The following is a 21,958-nucleotide window of genomic DNA, read 5'->3' on the forward strand; positions in this document are numbered from 1 at the left end:
TAGGTTTTCTTTTATAACACCCTATGCACCATTTATCATTTTTCCTCCCATCTCTCTATACCTTTTCCTGGCTTAACCCTAAAGGAAAGAATTAAGATGTGGAAAGAAATATGGATGGCATTTCAGAGGGAGGTTGCGCACTTGAAGAGGACATCTGGAGCTTGCTGAAAAGGGTTAAAAAAACATTGGGAAAACTGACAATAATCCCTTCACAACAGTCAGCAAAAGCCCAACCATACACAACCTCAAATAGCCCAACATGACACAAGAAAAACACTTCCTCTTACCCTAACATGCAGTAGTACCCACTGACAAAACAACCAAGACAGTACTAATACCAACCCTTAATGTGTTCTTCATAGTCAGCATCTTTGGGAATTCCAACATAACACATAACATTTACAGCATCAGAGATGTCCAAATGTAGATTGGTGGAAGCTCTGCTTGGATGTATTGCTGACCCATACGCTATATACATTTTTGGTCCCAGATCAGGACGTACGAAACATTCAGGGAGACGACCTGCAAGATTTAAACGTCCATTTCTTCTGGTGTATTCACCCATTGGTAAGACACTTATCAGGTCATCATACCTGCTGGGTAACATTTCAGCAAAATCATCACCGGGAGGCCAATCTTTCAGTTTGAGTACCATTGGCTGGCCCTTTTCATCTTTTAACCTCTTTCCATAGTGTTCAAACCCATCCCAAAATTTCTTCATTGGCTGATTGGGAACTATGTTTCCTGTAAGGCAGTTAATTAGGTCATTCTTAATATCTCCATAATCTTTAGAAAATGACTGTGGCTTCCAAAGATCCATATTAAGCTTCTGCCCAACACCAGATATTAGAACAGGCTGACCCCGTTTCCACTGATCCTGGAACAAGGACGTGTTATTGGGTGCTAGAGGATCAAGCAACCTTAGAAGTTTACCATCACACAACCATGAATGCGCTACCCCTGGGTATAGCATACTGCTTTCAGTTTTGGTCATGATTCGTATCGGTAGTGGGTCTCTGCCTCGAGGCCCATAGTTGTACCTGAAAAATGATTTCATTATAAAATAAACTCTTGAAAGACTCAAATTGTCAGTTGTTTACAGAATCAAATATATTTCATTGTTTATATCGGAATTTATACCAAATACAAACTAGTGCTAATTCTCCATCAAGTAATAAATATTACTTACTTTCTAATGAAATGTTTGAGCACCACCTGGTTATTATCTTTAGCATCATCCTTGTCAGGACTATGCTCAATAACACAAGATATCACATCATCCACAGTCTCCAGCTTCGGTTTCTTTTTGGTACTATCCTTACTAGGCTTTGTATTACCTCCCGTCTCATCCTTCGTACCATTAGGTTTAGCATTGGGCCGGATTAGAAGTTCACGCAAAGTTGAAAAATTGCCTTCTTTGTCATCAGAATCAGAATCTGAATCTGAATCAGAACTCTGAAAATAGAAAAGCTAGTGTTATGTCACTTTAACAACCATAAACAATATACTGCTTTGGTACCAAATATGAGAAAATACACCACTCCATTACAGGAGTTTACTATATTTTTGATTTAGGAAAGACCATACCTATACCCAAACCAAACACAATAAAGTATTCACTTCTAACCAAGAGGACATTCACCTTAACTAGAGGTGGCTCCAGGGAAAAAAAGTTCACCACCAAACTCATCCACCTCAAAATCAAAACAAACCAACTGCGCATTGACCTACAGGAAACATCACCCCAACTGCCATTCTCTTCTAACTAAAAATCAGTCTCGGATATTAAGGTTTTACTATCACAGCATGCATGCTGTGCAAATTCAACTCATGTTACTCTAAATATACTAAAAAGCTTTTCTTCCAATCACACTCAGCATCTAAATTCACTCTCATACAGAGGTGGAACAAAATCATTTCATTCATCCATTACTCTAACGCTGTGCTAAGGATCCTGAGTTTCAATGGTAATTTACCCCTTCACTCAGCTCTACAAAATCCATTCATTTTCTCATAAATCACTACATAAATTGAGGAGTTTCAATCTTCCACTGTCTGCCTTGACCTTTGCTACTCCATCTTCCTGGCATAATCTTGCAGTATTTACTTGGTTCTATTATGTCACTTTTCACAATCTAAAAAAAAAAATAAAAAAAAGTGCTTCTCCCTGCTACCCTGACCACAACTCTCAGGCCATGATCCTTGCATTCAAGACATCACTATAGTCTTTCAAGCACTCTAAGATCGCTAGGGTGGGGCGAGTAGGGAATTCGTGCACTCTCAGTCTCGTTGTTATAATTAAAAATTTTGCTTTGTTAGAGCTTGCTCAGGTGAAATAAGAAATTTTTGATTCGTTTGAAGATAATATCGAAACATATTTGGCTTCCCATACTTGCAGTACAAACCTAATTTATTTTCACAACAACAAAGAGACACGGCATACTTTTTGGCCACCGTGCTGCCTCAGTTTCCCTGACGTGATCAGCTACAGCATTTATATGGCCAACTCAATCTAAAACAATAACAACAGTGGTCACCTCAAATAGCCAGAGTCACTGGACAGTATGGATTGCCCAAAGGATAGCCAAAGCAGATCAAAAGCTCCCCACCGACATCTTTACTCCCAGGTAAAGTACACTGTTTGTAAAATAATAAGATAATTATTCATATTAAAGAAACAACAAAGGGGCCCTGTAATTAAAGGTAAATTATTTTTCTCCCCCTAAATGATAACCTATAAATAACAATAATCAAATGGTTTAAAAAGCCATTCCTGCCAAACCACCCACAAATTTTAAGTGTGTTAATACGTAAAACATATTATGGCATTATAAGAACTATGAATATTATTTCCAAAAAGCACACAAAGACAGACAAATCATTAAAAACGACCAAAATTTGCTCAACGCCGAGTCTTGAGAAAACGAAGTACAGTATATGACAGATCTTGGGCAAAGCCATACACAAGGGATTCACCTCTAGGGTGACATTTAAAAGGATAAATAGATCTGGCAGCACTATCTTCTTTTCCTGGCCCCACCCTAGCGATATTAGAATGTCTGAAAGACTAGCATTAATTTCACTGTGAGACGTCATTACATAAAAAGTTATTTTCCTTAAGACAAAAAAATCATTAAATTTGAGCAGTCAGTTATTGGGTCATTCTAGAGAAACTGCAATAAATACAGTATTTCACCTTATTTGCCCTTCCCACAGATTTTACGATGGACGATGGAAAAAGTCGTCAAAGATGGTAGAGAATGTTTGGAATGGAAAAATGACATCAAACTGACATATTTACAACAATAAGCAAGCGATGCTGTCTTAATTAGCAAAACATTGCAAAACTAACAGAATTTATCATATATCTACAGGGATGAGACACTAAATATATTTAAAAAGAAACTGTAATCAGGAAAGAGTATATAAACAGAAAAGAATTAATAATGCCGAATCCTTCAAATTCAGGGGTTTTGTGTTCGCATGCTTTCTTCGAAGTTATTAAAGCTTAGCAGCGGGTATTTCTGCTCTGTGAGTATTGGTGCAATTTTTCTCTACCTAATCTCTTCGCTTGGCAAAGTGATGTAACATTTTATTCAAGCGCATATGCAGCTTTGGATTGCCTTGTGATGTAATATATGGCATACTGCAGAAGGAACCCTCCTATAAAGTAAACAATTTTTTTTTTTTTCCCTCCAGGTCTGGACTGAACAAAGGCTTTATGATGTCCTTCCTATCTGCATGAAATGACAGCATGACAAATAAGATAAAAGGACCTTAAACCAGCAATGTAATAATTTTAGAGCATTAGATGAGATCTGTCAAGTGGTGTGTGTATAATTTTAATTTTGTGTTGTAGAGATTTATAAAATATTTGATGAAAGCTTCTTACAAACATTATGTAGGTTTTCATTTCCTGAAATTAAGAGAACTTGTTCCACAACTGTTTATTGGGTGGCAAAATGACAGGAGTATTCATACTGTACAAGAGCTCATCATCCATAACAACATATACAGTACAATTATGTTCAGTCTCAATTGCAATCCCTCCTACACAATTTGTGATTGTACTGTATTTCTCTCAAAGAAATTTTCACAAAGTAAACATACAAATTAGACTCCTAATCAGGTTTTAAGGCTCTAACCTATCTGTTTAAACTAATCAAAATGTTAGGTTTTCTTAAATGAATGACTTGTGTAACTGTCTGTTGCTATCCACAGCAAAAGAGTCATACAATTCCTTCCAAACCCGCTGGTAGCTAAAAATTCCAGCATGTTTTCACATCATACAACACTTGATCGCGCTGCTATTATACATGTGCTACACATTTTTTAACAAGGCTCTGAGACGCATCTTTTATTAATTACTTCCTAATTTATAACTCTAATATCTCGTTTTTAAATGTTTGCCGACACTTGTAATGTCAAGGCTGAAAATAATAATCTATTCTCGGTTTACAGTCTGGCATTCACAAGCGTCTGTGTACTTGTGATGCACATCTTCATATCTTTAAATTTCCAGAGTTGTACAGCCATACTCTGTAGGATTAGTCTTGACATTAGTACTTCTTGTGAGTCTATTGGGCATTACCCTGCTTTCAAGGGAACTGAAGAACACCGAGTGCCACTACTGAATTTTTAACTAATGGTGTAGTTATTGATAGCCAATACAGCTATTACAGAAGTGTATTCTCTGAGGCATGTCAGGGTAGTATTCTTGGTCCACTATTATTTAACTTCTATGCATGTTTAGTTTAAACTACAAAACATGTTGATTGCTTATGATGATGTCAATACATTTTTAGCATCAATTATCTCACTGTAGACTTGTGGTTACAGATTTAACTAAAACTTGTAGTTGATGTAATTTATGGGAAATGAAGAACCATTACAAAAATATGAGTTTAAGCAGGTCAAGGACACTAAATGAAATTAAAGCAAAGATATCCCAAACTACCATTTCTCCAAGGTATGGTAACACAAAGCAATATTTTCTGATACCTATAAATACTCATTAAAGTAGTACCAATATCTTGCGTGAAGTCTACGAAAATCACACACACTCGCATTTTGGCTTTCACAGACACTCGCATTTTGGCTTTACTCATTTTGAACAGCAGTAACCACAAACATCTTCAGGAAGAAATTTTTTTTTTCAAATGACTGTTCAACGTAGATACTGCAACCTTGCTTTAAAGCACTACGCCAGAAACACTTAGATACTGCAACCTTGCTTCAAAGCGCTACGCCAGAAACACTTACCTCGCTCTCCCTTTTATCGCTGGACAAAACGACGTCTGCAAAGAAGTTGAGTGGGGAATTGGACATCTCTTCATCCTTACAGTTAGACTTGTCACTTTTTTCTTGCTTAACGGTTCCGTTAACTAACTGATCCTTGGATTCCTTTTTCATATTCTTGAGCAGATCTTTATTAACCCCGTTGACTTTCTTTTTGTCATCTTGGGGTGCTTGGTCTTTGTACTTTCTAGCCTCCGGACAATCACAATACTGAGGGATATTCCACTGGTGTCGCACCTCATGCACTTTACTTCCAAGATCAAGCAAAGCATTACCAGAAATAATCTGAGTTAGCATAAGTTTATCCTGTTCGTGTGGAAGTCTTGTAGCACACAAGAGCCACGAGTATTCGTCACGGTCTTTACTACCACCCTCATCCCACACTTTCACCGTTCCGTTCTTCCGTCCTTTATAGCAGTCTATGCAAACCACAAAGCCACATTTACTACATGCCCAATGGATATTGAACAATGTTGTTTCACAAACATCACACATCTCTCTTACACCCTGGACTACACGCTTCCACGCCACAACATTATCTGGGGAAAAGAAAATAAGAAAATTTTACACACTTTTATCTAAAACTTCTTCCCGGTTCCAACAGTTCAGAGTCCAAGTCTCATAAAAGCTTGATAAAGTCACCAGCAGTTAATGACAAGGTAAATTTGTCATATAGTAGTTACTGACAATGAAAGTTCAAGGTATAAGGCTCACTGAGACCTGTAAAAGGTAAGGCAAATTAATTCAAATTGTTTTCTAATTGCAATGAGGAAATGTTAAGCTCCTCTGTCTGTGTCCCCCTTCATCAAAGGGTGTACACTGGAGCAGTTATCATTATTAACTTATATTTTCCCATTCAGAAATTTTATGACAGTTGTCTCCAAATTCTCTTCAATTATTTGCCACAGCTGAATAACCAAGTCATGGATGGTTTTTACTACAGGTAACGTACTCAAAATAAAATACAACAATCTCCTGAGATAGTTGGATCTGACCTGGGGAATTTTTATACCTAGAGGCTGAATTTCTATAAAGCTTTGTAAATTTTTTATTTGACGAGTCCTTTGTTTCTTAAGTAATTCCTCTGAAACTACGGTTGACAAAAATTGCTTACTTTATACAGTTTACCTTCCGGGGATAGATACTTAGAAAATCTAAGTAGCTACAAAACTGGAACAGTATTTAGTAATATTTGCAAGTGGCATGTAACTAAATGTGGTCAGAAGCATGGCTTGCATTTAAACACTGCTTAGCAGGTTTTGTTTGGTAGAAATTAAAACAAGGACATTTTCTTCAGAATGTTTTCATATAAAATTGTTATCACAATAGTCGCCTGTTTTTAAGCATGTCCGCTCAAGATTATACTTAATCTCTCTATCATAATGCTTCGGAAAAATAAGTGTATTATCAAATATATTTTTGACCGACTGCTCCAAGAATTGGGAACGAGAGAGAGAGAGAGAGAGAGAGAGAGAGAGAGAGAGAGAGAGAGAGAGAGAGAGAGAGAGAGAGAGAGAGAGAGAGAGAGAGAGAGAGAGAGAGAGAGAGAGAGAGAGAGATATATATATATATCTGGCAAAGCAGCCAATCAGAAATCATATTGAAATCAGCTACTGAACACATACTTTGAATTATGTAATCTATCTTACCACCCACAGGTCTCCAAACATTCTTCACCTGAAACAAAGACAGGTGAACTGTCTTTGCTAAACATATTCAGGAATCTATAACAATGACATGCTTCTAATATTGTTAAAAGATTTCTGTTGTTTCTACACTTATGTACAATAATATGCTTCTAATATTATTGAAGCAGATCAAGTGTGGTCAGAAGATTTTAGTTGTTTCTATCTCAGGTCATACATTTACACACAAAATTAAACAGAACATTAATCTGATCAAATAAAATCCACTAATCAATTCAGTGAAGTACATGGTAACAACATTAATAAAACTGAATGTTACTATAAGGAATTAAAAATTCAAGAAGCCTTATGAAAAACTGAGTTTAATAATACTGTCCTTATCTGAACATCCTAAATGGAAACTGAATATGAATTAGATAGGGAATGTGACCAATCTTGCTGAAATGTAATCAATGACATAATTTTCCCTGGTTAACATTTTACCACTGTGACACGATAGAACCACTGAACAATGACTTGGTCCGAATTACTAGTATACCACTGTTAATCCAAGAGATAAAAAATAAACTGTATTTATTGCAGGAAATTAGAATATGCATAACTTGTACTGGAATGTCAGCTGGCTTAAATGTTTTCAAAAATTTCCTATAAAGTCCAGTGGAAATACTATCTATTATCAAGTGAAACCAGGCAAACCGCAATGCACAGCGGGTGGGGGTGGGGCTTATAAAACTCTAAATAAACGAGAGAACAAATACTGTTTAACATTAGCATCATACAACCCTGTACCTAATAATATCCAGCTGCTTTCCTTAGCAGCAGGCTTTGAACGATTTCTGCTCCATTTTGAATTTTTTCAATGGAAAAACAAAAAATTTAATGCTACAATTTTTCCATTTAAATAAAATATGAAAAACCAAATAATTTCATTAGGTAAATAATTATTAAACAAGGATGTTATAAAAATTTGCAATGTTGATAAGAGAAACACTTTGTAATCTTCATAAGCCGTATTTAAGAAAAAAGTCACAAAACAGATAACTAAACCTTACCATCCCCCATATGTAGAGCCATTGCTTCCTTTTCTTGCTCAACAAGGTCACAGAACTGATCTCCAACATGTGTTAACAAAAACTTGCTTGTATCCACATCAAGATCTTCAGGAGGCTTATCAACATCTGGAACCCAAAGTTTCAAATCCTCTGCTGAAACATCTTTTATAGGATCAGAAAATCCTGCAACTGCAAGCTGCCCATTTTTTGTATAACGAAGCCGACGAAAAGCATAAAATCGGCAGAATATGTTAGGCATCTTTTTATTTCTCTGATGAGCAGTCCAACGGCACTCACGGCATTTAGGCAGTTTGGGAGCCACCTCATAACATGATCCATCTTGCAAGAAGCTCTCACCTGTTTTCTTGAGCTGAGACACAGGAGGTTTCTGAAGAGGATCATTTTGTGGGGGCTCCTCTTTGGATTTTTTTGGCTTTGGACCTTCTTCTTTCTCTTGATTTGTTTTTGGTTTCCTTCCCCGCTTTTTTTTGGGTTCAGAATCCACTTTATTCAATAACCGTCCCGAATTTTTTGCCGTTTCACTTGCATCACTATCTTTATCACTATCACTGTTACTATCACTACCTTTCTTGGCAATGTTCACTTTTCTCTTTCCCTTTGTACCCCTTTTTGACTTTTGAGTAGTACTCCCTTCTGAATCTGTTGAGCTGGAGTCCCCATCTTTAACATCTTCCCTATGCCCATTAGGTATGTTATTGGCTACCCTTGGCTTCCTTGCAATGAGTTTAGGTTCTGACTTGACCGTTGCAGCTGAAGTGGTGGTGGCGGCAGTTGGTTTTGAAGATGCAGGCGTACTACTACTACTAGCTGGAGGAGGTGTTGCTACTCTAGTTGAAAGACCTGGCGAAGATGTACTGGTTGTTGCAGGAATAATCTCCACACCACTCTCATGCCTCTGAAGCCAAGCTTTTTTGAGTTTGTGCACATAGCCACCAGCAGGACCTGGACTACATGATTTCTCAGGCTCTGTCATTTTATTAGCTCCAGGCGAAGAACTATTTTCTGTTCGTTGGAGTGTTGGCGTAGTGGCGGCTGGAGGATGGCTGGGCGGACGAGAAGCTGGGCTTGATACTCTTGAAAGGTTTGCTGCCAATGCCACTGTGTTTTCGACGGTAGTTATGGTTGTAGCAGCTGTTGGATACAATGGACTTGGCTCAGAAACCCGGGCTAACAGTGGTTGTGTGTTGCTCGTTTCATACCGAGGCTTCTTTGGATCTTGAGGAGTAGGTGTCTGGGTACGCCTCTTACTTGGAGAGGCTGTATCTTCTCTAGTTCCTAGATCTAGAGGTTGTGTTTGAGTCGGCTGTGGAGAAGGATGAGGTGACGGATGTGGAGGAATGTGTGGGGTTGCCACATGTGGTGAGGAAACGGGTGGCATCCTTGTAGGAGGGGGAGGACCAGGAGCTACGACATGTTTATGATGCGGAGAAGGTACTGTGGGCGGATAAATACGAGCATCAAATGGTACTCCTCTGTCCATAGATGATGGTGTTCTCTGCTCATGAGGAGGCATAGGAGGTCTGGCTTCACTGTGAGATCCTCTCCCCGAGTGAGCAGGAGGGGGTACACCAACGGAAGGTTTACTAGTTAAAGGAATAGGCTGAGAAGGCCTTGAATCAACACGGCACACTGGAGTACCCGTAGTTATACCAGGTTTCCCATACATTTGCGGTGGGGGTGAACTGACTTTTGTTTTAGCAGAAACTGATGACACATGCATTGGATTGGGAACCAGCCCTGCATTAATAAAATTGGAAGGATACGTAGTTGGAGGGGGTTTTGCTACAGCAGGATAACAATAATCAGGATGAGCAGGTGAGGGAGTAGAATGTGGTGAGGACTGAGGTTGTCTAGTTTTTGTCTGATCTATGCTATGGGGCAAAGAAGAAGAATGATGCGAGGTACTACTTCTGTGCATGGATGAGGATGGGTCATGGGTTTTGTACGCTGAGGCAGGTGGGAATGGACTAGACCTTTCTGGTGGTCGGGGTTTGGGACTAACAGAATGAGGTGGTGGGGCTTTTTCATATTTGATTTCTGGTTGAATAATTACAGACCCCTTATCACGATGATCTGGGTACTGTTTATAAGTGATTCTCTCTGTAGAATGGGGAAGCTTGGCTTCTTTGGTGATATAATTTGAAGGATAACTGAGGTTAAAGCTTGGCTCTGCAATCTTCGGTAATCCTGCAGACACTGCTACCTTTTCACTAGGTGGTTTACTGCTTGTATGTGCTGGAGGAGGATATCTGCCTCTGTCTGTGTTAGTGTCACGGAAAGCTTTGTATATGCTTTCCTGCACCATCTTTTCTGGTTCACGAACATGGCGTAAAGTTGGTTCCTCATGCCTCTGATCCAGAATACGACGCTCATCTAGAGTATCAATGCCCCTTTCAGGTTTCCCCATTCCTAGTGGATTCCATCCTGCTGCCACCTTCTGAAATTGAAATTAAGTTATTTTAAGTATCAATGCAAATGATCTATTCCTTAAAAATACCTGATAACATTAAGTGCATAGCAATAAGTCATATCAAAGGTTAAAGAAGCTGGCAGAGAAAGTGGATAGAATGAAAAATGCAAAATTTATATCTCTTTTCAAGGTGTTAAGTGAAATGTAATTTCAAAACCTAATAATAAACCTACTAAACAGAATGATATAACCCCGCTTCAAAGCACAAATACTGTACATAAATACCACTAACGGTAATGACAGAAGCTTTACGGTCATTGTGTGTCACATTTAAAGCAGTAACCCAAAAGTTAATTTCTAAATTGGATCCCCAAATTTTAAAACCAGCTACAAACAGCAGATAAATCAGCAATGACCCTCTCATGCCTCACGGAATCATTCCTAAGTATACGATGACCTTTTACATGCAACTGCTCATGCTACCCATTCAATGGCTACAGTACAATAACAAGACATTACACATACGGCATTGTTGGTTACACTAAACAGCATACAGTATTGCACTCCCCACAACCCCTTTTATTTTGTGCAACACACAGTCTTTCACAAAAGGTAAAATGACTGGCTGCCGTCATAACAAGACATAAACTTGCCAAGCCTGACAAAGAACAAATGTTAACTTCATGTCCTATCTTAGTAGTGTACACACATACGAAAAAGACGACTACTGTCGTAGCCACAGCGAACGAACACGCTGCTCACTGTCGTACCTGAGCATGAGCTTGAGCCTGGTAGGCTTTACTATGTTGTGTCATAAGAAGGGAGTGGTTGTGAGATGGGTGGTTGGAGGGATGATGGTTGGTCAGGCCGTGGACGTAATAAGCCTGGTTGAGGTGCTCGGCTGGCAAATGACGCACGTTCTCTCCACCATGCTACAACAAACCATACACCCCTCATCAGACAAAGTGACCCCACCCAATGTTAAGCCTAAGTCATCTCAACCACATCCACAAAATAAAATCAAGAATTAGCTGCACTTAGATTATTGCATAAAATTTATAAATGAATGCTAGAATTCTGGATTTCCAATTACAAAATGAAAGTGTAGTAATAGTCCTTAACAGGAATTTTTAATATTAAAACATTCAGCTGAGAATAAAATACAGCTCAATCAATCTCAAAAATTACACAATATTACTGTTACTGTAAAATTTTCTAGAATTAGCAAAAAAATGAACTGGAAACTTACAATACAGAGCACAAAAAAATAAATCCCACTTAGGTAACTTCCATTAGAATAATATACAGTGGAATTTCTCAAAGTAGTAACAGTGACCTTCATGTTCTTTGTATTTTTCTTAATACTCAAACTCTGATATAACAATGCCACTGATAGAGCACTACGTGAAAAACCTCACCTACAATACAAACTCACTATAAAATTAACAGAACCATTTCCCAGTTTGGGTCATATGTTAACTATTTTGCAGAAATGGACAAAACAGTAAGATTTGATTCACCCATTATTCATGTTTCCTTGGCGACAACTAAAGTCATTTTATATATAGTATACCCTAAGGAAAATGTCCTACAGGCTAGTTATGGATGCCTAGACACTTTTCTGCCTTTAGTACAGAGTGAAATTCAATAACAAATCAAACATACATCATAAATTTACAAAATTACAACAATTTTTGAGCAAAAATGTACTGAGAATCTACCTAATCCTTCTAAAGAATCTTCATTCAAATCAGAACCACCTTTTGCAAGACTAGTGCACAAAAAACAAGATATTGTACAAAAACAATACATCTTCATCAACTTGCTTATTTAATCTTTCAACTAGTATGTGGTGTGGGGTTGCAAAACCATGCACCATATCACTGGTAACTACGAATAAATGAAGTAAAAAGATAGAGCAAAGAAACAGAAATAGTTTCAACTGCTGACCTCAAGAAAGGTACTTTCCTTATTTTGAAGGAATGTATCCCCTCAAATGCATCAAAACCACAAAACTGGATTCTTTGACAAAACATACAAAGAAAATCAACATCCTGAGGCTTCCCGAAGTAAGAACTGTCAACAGTTCTGATCACTACCAATGAAATTAAGAGGGTGGTTGGTGGCAGTCAGATGAAGAAAAAAAAAAAAAAAAAATATATATATATATATATATATATATATATATTATATATATATATATATATGTATAGATACAAAACAGTCCCCAGTTATGGTGGGGTTCCATTCTGAGGTTGTATTGATAACCGAAAATCATTGAAAACCCGAAAATGGGATTGATTTTGGCACTTTTTCCAAAGAAGACAGTAAACAAAAAGCACCAATTTTTTGTTATATATATATATATATATATATATATATATATATATATATATATATATATATATATATATATATATATATATATATATATATATATATATATATCAATCATGCAAAAATTTTCTAAAAAATCATACTGGGTTATATTTGCTGACCTCCAATAGGTTAATGTTATCCCTAACACTTGCTACTGTGGACTACTTTAATGCCTTATGGTTAATTACGTCGTAGTCCTACTTAAACTACATAATCACTATTGCTTTATGAATCACTACCATTACTGATATTACTATTACTCCTTCTATAAAAATAATCATCGCAGAGTACCAGCAGTGCCAACTGACAAATCATATCTATCTATACATCTTACTTAAAAGTAAGCCTCAAATTAAACATTCAGCAGGATAAATGCCAACCAACATACATTCAACCTGCATTACCAAAGCTATGGTTTGTTTAATAATTCATTGCTATTTCTCATAATTAACAATCACTTCTTATTTTGTGCAAAATGCTGATATTAACAAAAGCAAGTCCTGATATCAACAACCTAATTGAGAAACCGCTGTTGGCAGAAGTTAGTTACCTCAACTATATCACATCATTAAATGTTGCTCTACAGTTGTTGACTTGCTAATTCTCAATGGTGACTTCCATAAGTAAAATCAAAATAAATGTTCATCCTTCCAGCAAAGGAGAGGTCTTAAACCAGCAGACAGTTGACCCTGGTATTTGTGAGGATGAATAACAACCCCGGGGAATAACTAAAATCCATGAATACTTGACAATCCCCTAAAAATGCTTATATAACTGCCTATTTTGATAGTTCAAACACCAAAAAAAAATTCTCTAAAAATGCATTTAGTCAAAATTATGAAAATACAATAATTAGTGAATATTTCTAAAACATCTGCGAATCCAGAACAGTGACTAGGCATGGGTCAACTGTACCACTAAATTTACACAAGTTGTAGACGTGGCTGAAGAAATGCATGACGTCCAAATTTAGAGAAATAACACCTTTACTTAATTCAAAATTTATTGCTAGATAAGGGTAGGCCGCAATTTCTAAACCCCACTTTCTTAATTTACAAAAATGTATCTCCCAGTTGTTTCATTTCACAACTAATGGCAGTGAGATGTCGGTAGTACTTAGCTATCAACTGGCATCACATAAGATATGATCACGCCGCTAAAACTCATCAGTTGATGATTTTGAAATATAAAAATTATTACTATAAAGCATATAGTACATGACCGTAAAGTTCCCATCTCATGTTGTAATGCGATAAATACGTTGATATGTTCAATATAATTTTTATAATTTGCCATTTAAAATACAGTAACCCTATATCAAAAACCCATTCTGGATAAGATTTTGATGGAAAAATGATTAAACCTTGCAAGGTAAATCCAGATTTCATAAGGAAACAGACTGACATCTTTATCTTCTGCTTTCATACTGACATCTTTATCTTCTGCTTTCATGTCTGATCATCAGGTGACAAGCAAACAAGGGGAGAAACCATGTTTCACTGAAAGCAAGGACAAAAATAAAGACCATGACCTTGCACATGATACAGATGCAACAGTTGACATACTTGACAAACCAGTAATTGACCATTAAAAAAAATATCAACCACACCAAAACAAAAAAAGCTCAGTTAAGGCACATCTGATTTTGTCAAGGATACAATGTTGCCATAAAATTTTTAAATTTTATGACTAGTAACAATGATTAATTCCCTTATCCCAAGGCTGAGAAAAGAACCAACGAAGTATAAGTTTGGAAATTTAGTCTGAAAGAATTAGCCTAACACTATTTCCAATCTTAGGCAAATCAAGTACTCTATATGGTACAATAAGAACATCCCGACATATTAGAGGACAGGAACACCAATAAACACTAAACTCAATTACAATGTCCCAGTGGATGCGAATAATCAAGTCACGGATGAAGGTTTGGTAAGAACCTTGAGTACTGAATTCCAGCCACGCATTATAGATGCAATAACTATACAGTTCTTAGTCTCTTAAATGTTGGTTCCTTCACTTAACCAAAACAAACCATGTAGTTCAGTAAAGAACAGTTACTTAGCGCAGCTTATAGTTAGCTGGATACCACAAAGACACAACAGTGGTGATCTAAAGACACAGGGAAGGTGGAAGACCATGGGAAACCTGGATGAGGGTAAAGCACGGCGAGGTTGGTGGTAACTGGCCTAACAGAAGATATCTGGCTCGAATCTACAGAGGATTCGTGCGTTCTCTGGGTGCCAGCGACCAAACGATATACAGAAATATCATCGAGCTCAAGCCACTTACAGGAAACAAAGCAGGAAACTAAATCCTTCAAGTGTAACTACAATTTGACTGCTTACCAAGAAAACAAGGCCTTACTACATTATTGCTATATGAATTAAGTGCCTGGAACAATACTCTAACCGCATAATTTTTTTATTTTTTATTATGGACTAAAACTGAATGCTGCAAGACAACTACTATTATCTTAATGGTTTCCTTCCATCTTTGACTTAGATGAAAGGGGCAAAGACCACATATTATTTTTGAATAACTCCATGTATATTAGCAAGAAAGTTTATAGAGATGAAATGCATATCCCCAACAATTTCAGGTTTCCAGATTTATAATATACCAACATCTACTTGTAAGTAATCACCATGACAAAATATTCGAAAATGTTTTACTGCAAACAATGGAAAATATGTTTGATAATGTAAAAGGGAACTACACTCTTGAATGTTTGTCTAAATTTGTAAAGAGAAAATTTGCACATATTTGTAAGTGTCATTACAAAAATTTGGATTTGTGACCACTGTCATTCTTACTTGATCTTAAATATGCAACAGCTAAGCATACAAAATATATAGTACTCGGAATTCCAAAGTACAGTACTGTATCCCATTGGCATCCAAATAATGAGCATAAAAAAAAAAAAAAAAAAAAAAATCCGGAAAATAAGTGTATAGCTTACAGTCCAAGTACTTAAAATACAATTTACAGTAAGAGATTCGAAATGCTGGGGAAAATTTGTGAACTGATTCCAAATATATTATTTGGGCACAATTTTGTAAGACCTGATTCCAGGTACTTGAGCAAAACTTTAAGGGACAGAGGCCATCCTTGTACCTGGGAAAATTTTCTAGAAACACTACATACAATACTTTGGCAAAATCCCTGGGAAGAGTGTCAATAACTCCTGTACTTGGACCATATTTTTACGAAATGAAATCTCTAGGAATGTAGTCCAATTATGTACTCTGGCAAAATCTGTAGAACAGTCCAACTACTTGAGCAAAATTTCCAGAAACTTAAGTCCATTACTTGGGCATAATTTCTAGGGACTAAGTCCCACTACTTGGGCTGAGCATTTAGAAGTGTCAAGTGTGTTACATATTCAAATACTTGTGAATGATATAATGTAGTGCAATATACTGTACAAATAAATGTGCAAATAATCAAGGGATTGTTTCCTTGTACAAAAATGCAGCTGAATGCACTGAATAAATCTGTGTGCAAGACAGTGCTAACGTATGTAACAATGTTAACCATAATACACAACTGTTATAAAAGCTTCATTAATGTACATTTTAACAAAGCTGTGGTTTTTATCTGATGTCCAAAAAAAGACTTGGTGTGTAACAGTTACGAAAAAAAAACACCTCACATCAAATTACCTTTTGCTGCGCCAACCGAAAAGATTTGTTGAAGTGCTGATCAACTTGATACTGCTGTCGCTCTTTCTCTTCTCGATCTCGCCTTTCCTTTTCTCTTCTCTCCCTTTCCTCCCGTTCCCTGCGTTCTCTCTCTATTTTATCACGTTCCATCTTCTCCTTAACAGCCCTTTCTTTTTCCCTGGCTTCTGCCTCACGCCTTTCCCTGCAAAATTAGTTTCAATATTGAAAACACCGATTGGGAGTGAAAAAAAAAAAAAATAAAAAAAAATGGCACAATGATAAAAAAACATAACACTATTCAGTATTCTAAGAACATAAGCTTTTGGCCAACAATTACCAACCGTTTGCAAGACTCGTTCCACATTTTGCAACCTTTTTTCCACCAAGGGGCTTGCATGAGAAATATTTCAATGACTGATTTAAACTGGCAAACATTTTCATGTAGCCTATTCAATGGTCATGACTACAAAAATATGCAAGTTTAAACTTTCCTTGGTGTTAGAACATCACAAGAGTTGCAAGGAATCAATTCGAAATGTCTGCACCTTGGCGCAACTAGAATGACCCAGCAACTGCCCCCCCCCAAACAGAGATAGACAGAATTTATTCAAATTAATTAATTTCACAGGGTTCCAAATGCCGCCAATTTTGCAGAAGAGGTTAAAACAAAAAGTTCTACGTCATGTGGGATAAGAAGCCTTGGAAACACATGCTAGCTGGTTAAGTATGTCGGACATTCATCCAAAAATAAATCACGTCTGTGAAGGAGGCTGACAAGTAGCAGCAGTTATTATTATTATTAATAAATACATAAATAAATAGTAATACTATTAATAATAATATGTGCATCATACTCATGAATGGAAACATGCAACACATTTTGGTAAAAAACTAAACTAAACACTTACACAACCCTGTCTTCCTTGGACAGAATTGTTCGGAATATACATCACTATAAGACATATCTATAAGGAATAAAAACCAATTACCTTCACAACCAAGGCCTGTCTGAAAGTTCCACACCCATTCTCAGTTTACAGAATAAAGTAAGAGTAACGTATATAACAGAATACATGAAACTTCGTCCACCTATTTTGATTAAAACTAAATCAAACAGTCTACTTGCCTATATTGGTTACAACTGAATTGAGAATAACTGGATCGTGCTAAATATTCCACACACAGCAATCTACAGATCGACTTGACGACGAATTCGTCAGGGAAGCCCCGAAAAAAAGGAAAAATAAACTAATAAAATGGCAAACAACTATTACACAAGTGTTGCCGTACCGACGCACTTTCTTATGGAAATGCAGCTGTGACTAATTCAATAACCAATATTAACTACCTTTCCACGACAAGCAAGCACAAGGCAATTTTATAACGAGGACGAAGGCGCGCGCTCGAGAGAGGAGAGAGAGAGAGAGAGAGAGAGAGAGAGAGAGAGAGAGAGAGGAATGAGAGAGAGGAGAGATATGGCGGGTGGCAGCGGTGTTGAGGGAGCTAGGACATTCCAAGGTCAAGCCACACCACGCCATCTCCCTCTCTCTCTCTTGCGACTACATTCTCTCAGCTCGAGCATATTGGACACACAAACGGTCTTCCTTAACCACCCTGACCCTACCCCTGTCAGGACAAGCTCTCCGACTGAAGTCACCAACCCTTGTTTACCATTAATAATAAAATGGCGAATCTGACCACGGGCTCTACCTTTAATAAGACGAATAGCACGGGCACTTTAAAATCCCTTATAACTGGCGTGGACACGGCATAAATAAAAAAAAGAGCCTAACACAAAATCTCAAAGCTTTGAAAAAAAAAAAAATAAAGGGGGGAGGGTATAACACTGCCTGCATTTAATCCTGAACCGGCCACGAGAAAATTAAGTTGGGTTTCCTCGCCTTGCGTAGTCAAGGTTAATCCTGCGTTAATTACGGGAGACAAACACTACTAAGTACTTCCAAGAAGTTAAGGGAAATGTTGCACAATCAGCAGTTACAAGTACTAAAAACTGATGCTTATATTTATAAAAGCAGGCATAAATAAGCACTCTACCTCCATATCACGATACTCAATTAAATCACATAAAGAGGACGGCCATACCATTACTCAGCGTGGACTTAGAGGTCACGTAATAATTCACGATATAAAAGCCAGCAAGATGAACAGCTTTGTGGCATTTAAGTAACTAAATTGGGCAACCAGTACAAAATTGTGACGATGGGTCACCGCTACTCCGGGAAACACTTTAACACCAAACCCTGCTCCTTGCTAAAGCCTTAAAAAAAATGTATCTATCATGAACTATACGAACTGTCTTAAGAGTTACTATACTACTGATTCTACAAAAAATAAAAAGAATGGCTCCACTCCCATAGCTCCGTACTTCAGTTGCACACAATCATACACAGGGGTGTTTTGTTCCAAGCCTAGGCGATCATTATGTTTTGTCACGCTTGTCAGTTCTGCAATACGAACACTTAGAGTAACTATACAATACACATCACCACTATCCCCCTAAAATGGAAGTATCTAACCTTATAAGAATAGAGGGGGCACACTAACCTTAAAACCACGTGAAATTTATACAACTCAAATTCTAACTTCAAAGTACCTAAAGATACAGGTATAGGCATACATTTAGGGCTATATAAGCTCAAATCATCCTTTCCTCTTTCAATACAAAAAGTAGTTAGGGATATATATATATATATATATATATATATATATATATATATATATATATATATATATATATCATAATCATACATACATAAGGTTTTATGTAAAGATCAACTGATACACGAGCACCCACGAAAACAAACACCTCACGCTCCATCCCTCCCAAGACCCAACGGAAATACCTATCCCTTTTCCTTGCTAAGCTGGTCCCAGCCACACCATTTACTGTACTTCAAAACCTAGTTCACAGGTACGCTACCGACGTAATGCAAACCACTACACCCCCGGCCGCCATTCAACCCATAGCCTTTCATTTTTTTCTTTCTACTACAGTCGTTCTCCAGTCTCTTAATCATTATAAGCCTAGTACATGACCGGACTCCAATCGAATGCTAAATGTATTTCATTCTCCACCACAACTCATGTCCCAGGAACAACCTCTATAGTACGTCCACAGGAGTTACACGTAAAACCCTTACGACTATTGATTTAGCCTTCGAAGCTCACAGAACCACAATAAAGATAAGTTTCGAATGTTTTCAGCAGAATTAAAATCGCGTGTATTCTTTGACCATTCCTAATCGCCGAAGGTGAGCATCATGTTAGTTTATTCTCTTTAGTTTACAACTTTTTGTTGTAATAACTGATACTGAAGTTCTTTCTCTTTTTTTGAACACAGCAAAGACCTCTGCTTCTTCCCCAATGTTACAAATCAAAGCGTACTTGGCTCGATCGTTCAGAACACAAGCAATGCAGCAGTGCATTGTATTCTTTACTAAACACACCTTCCACACTCTCTTCCAAACCGGTTTAAGATCCTCGAAACGTCTGCATCTTGCCTAAGGAAATCTCGGCCTCTCACCCCCTTCAACGTATACAACAAGCCCTTACTGTTAATATTCGCCGAAACAATCTGAGTCCCGACCACCTAGGATAGAGAATTAAATTCAACCGAAAGTGTTCACGCTCGTCGCTGTTTTAAAATGTTAAGGATCTAAAACGGCAATGAAAAGGGGGAGGTGGGGATTTGAAGTGCAGAGGGCGGGAGGGAGGCAGTGTGTGCGGCAGGAGTGACATGGGGGTGGGGAGGGCAGGTGAGTTTGTGAAGGTCATGGGAAGGACTTCACCATCACCCACTTGTCTACTCCCAAAGCACATCACCTATATAACGAAATCCAAACAACGATAATCCCTACCACCGTCATCGTCTAGGAGGGTCTTCTTGGCAATCAAGTCGCCTAATCGATTTCAAATGAGTCTCTGCAAACGGATTAGCTAGCACCCCTCCGCCACCCTACCAAGAACCTGCCATGGTTGTCAACCGACAAAGGAAAGGTTCTGAAATATCAAAACCAACGTTACAGCAAAGGGAAAACGTCTCGCCAACCCAATGCCAAAGGAAGACTATTCCAATCGGCCACCTTTAAGGTAAGTTTGCCCAGAATATATTTTTACCTACATCTAGGAACAGAACTGCCTTTTTTTTTTTTTATTCTATTTGACGCGTAGCTTCAGAATCGACCCGAATACCCAAAATTAGTCTAAATGTCCTCTAAAAATTAGGAAATAAATTTTTACTGGGGGGGGGTTGCACCCTAAGTACAGTGCACATTTTTTTTTTAATCAGAAGAAACAACTAAAGATATGGTACATTTATGAAAAAATACAACTGCTTTTCATTTGGAGTGATGCTGTGTAATGTCCTAACCGACAACGCTGTTTGTTTGATTCGGCCATCTGGTAAAACAAGGTATGGAAGATATCTTTGCAGATGCCACGGCACCACGGCCAGTTATCTAGAACAATTTATTTCTCTTGCGAGCGGGCTTGTATATATATATGTGAATGTGTGTATATATATACACATATAAATATGAACGAGATTAACATTTTGACACTCCTCGAGGCGTTTACGTCAATTAAAAGAGCACTATTCTAGGTTCATTCTGTTTCACAAGTGTTTCACTAATACATTATTACAATTATAAACAATGAAATGAAATGGAAGAATTCAACAATACTGAACGTTTTCAGTCAACCAACCAAACTGGAACATGTGTCATCCTAAGTAAAATCGGATTCTTCTGCAATTAGAAAAGTTGCCTAGGATGTGACTTGCGTGCAACCAACCTACGGTGATCAAGACGTCTCAATATTGTGTTCAGATACAAATTAATACAAAGAGAGAATAAATCTGTTTTCGATATATAATTTCTCAGGGTCAAGATGCAACAATACCACTGCGGATTTATGAACAAGGGAATCATGTTTATAAATTTAATATTTATCTCACCTCGTGGCTAACGTTCGAAGAGCTCAAATGCTCTTTTTTTCCGATAAGATAAATGCATTCAAACATGCGCAGCCAGCCTACTCTATTGCAATACGTTTAGCAAAACGGTAAAGTGCTGTGGAGATCTGGGGTTGGCCGCCTCGCCAATGAGGTTAGCCAACTGCGAGGTTTCTCTCCAAATGTAACATCAAAGGTTCTTTTGGGAATTTTGATCAGCATTCACAAACTTAGGTTAAGGCGCCCAAACAACAGTAGGTGTGCGACAGTCTCAGCTCTTCAGATGATCACACATGGCGAAAAGGGGATATGCATAGCAAAACACAAGTGCTTGTGAATTGGCAGCCAGCTAAGTACAAATCTTCATCACGTTCCCATGTTAACCATTGTACATCGAGAAGAAAACCATTTGTCAGAACATTTTATCAATACAACTGCTCCCCAGTTATGGTACAGCAAGCAAGGCGCGTAACCGAACTCAACAACCACCGTACCAAGTTGCTTCGGTCATCCAAGAC

The 21,958-nt window shown here is 37.6% G+C and overlaps 1 protein-coding gene across 2 annotated transcripts in view; it reads right to left on the bottom strand.

Moving 5' to 3' along the window:
- Nucleotides 1-21,958, bottom strand: part of Kdm3 (Lysine demethylase 3) — a 686,187-nt gene that overhangs the window by 2,867 nt on the left and 661,362 nt on the right. The window contains exons 9-14 of one of the 2 annotated variants that reach the window (XM_067118767.1): nt 16,469-16,670; nt 11,198-11,359; nt 7,997-10,454; nt 5,263-5,837; nt 1,190-1,455; nt 343-1,040 (exon numbers count right to left, since the gene is read on the bottom strand). In XM_067118767.1, coding sequence (XP_066974868.1) covers nt 343-1,040; nt 1,190-1,455; nt 5,263-5,837; nt 7,997-10,454; nt 11,198-11,359; nt 16,469-16,670 — 4,361 coding nt within the window. The remainder of the gene's footprint in view (nt 1-342; nt 1,041-1,189; nt 1,456-5,262; nt 5,838-7,996; nt 10,455-11,197; nt 11,360-16,468; nt 16,671-21,958) is intronic. The other variant, XM_067118768.1, reaches the window with a different exon arrangement.

The sequence above is a fragment of the Macrobrachium rosenbergii genome, chromosome 16 (assembly GCF_040412425.1).
Source record: "Macrobrachium rosenbergii isolate ZJJX-2024 chromosome 16, ASM4041242v1, whole genome shotgun sequence".
NCBI lineage: Eukaryota > Metazoa > Arthropoda > Malacostraca > Decapoda > Palaemonidae > Macrobrachium > Macrobrachium rosenbergii.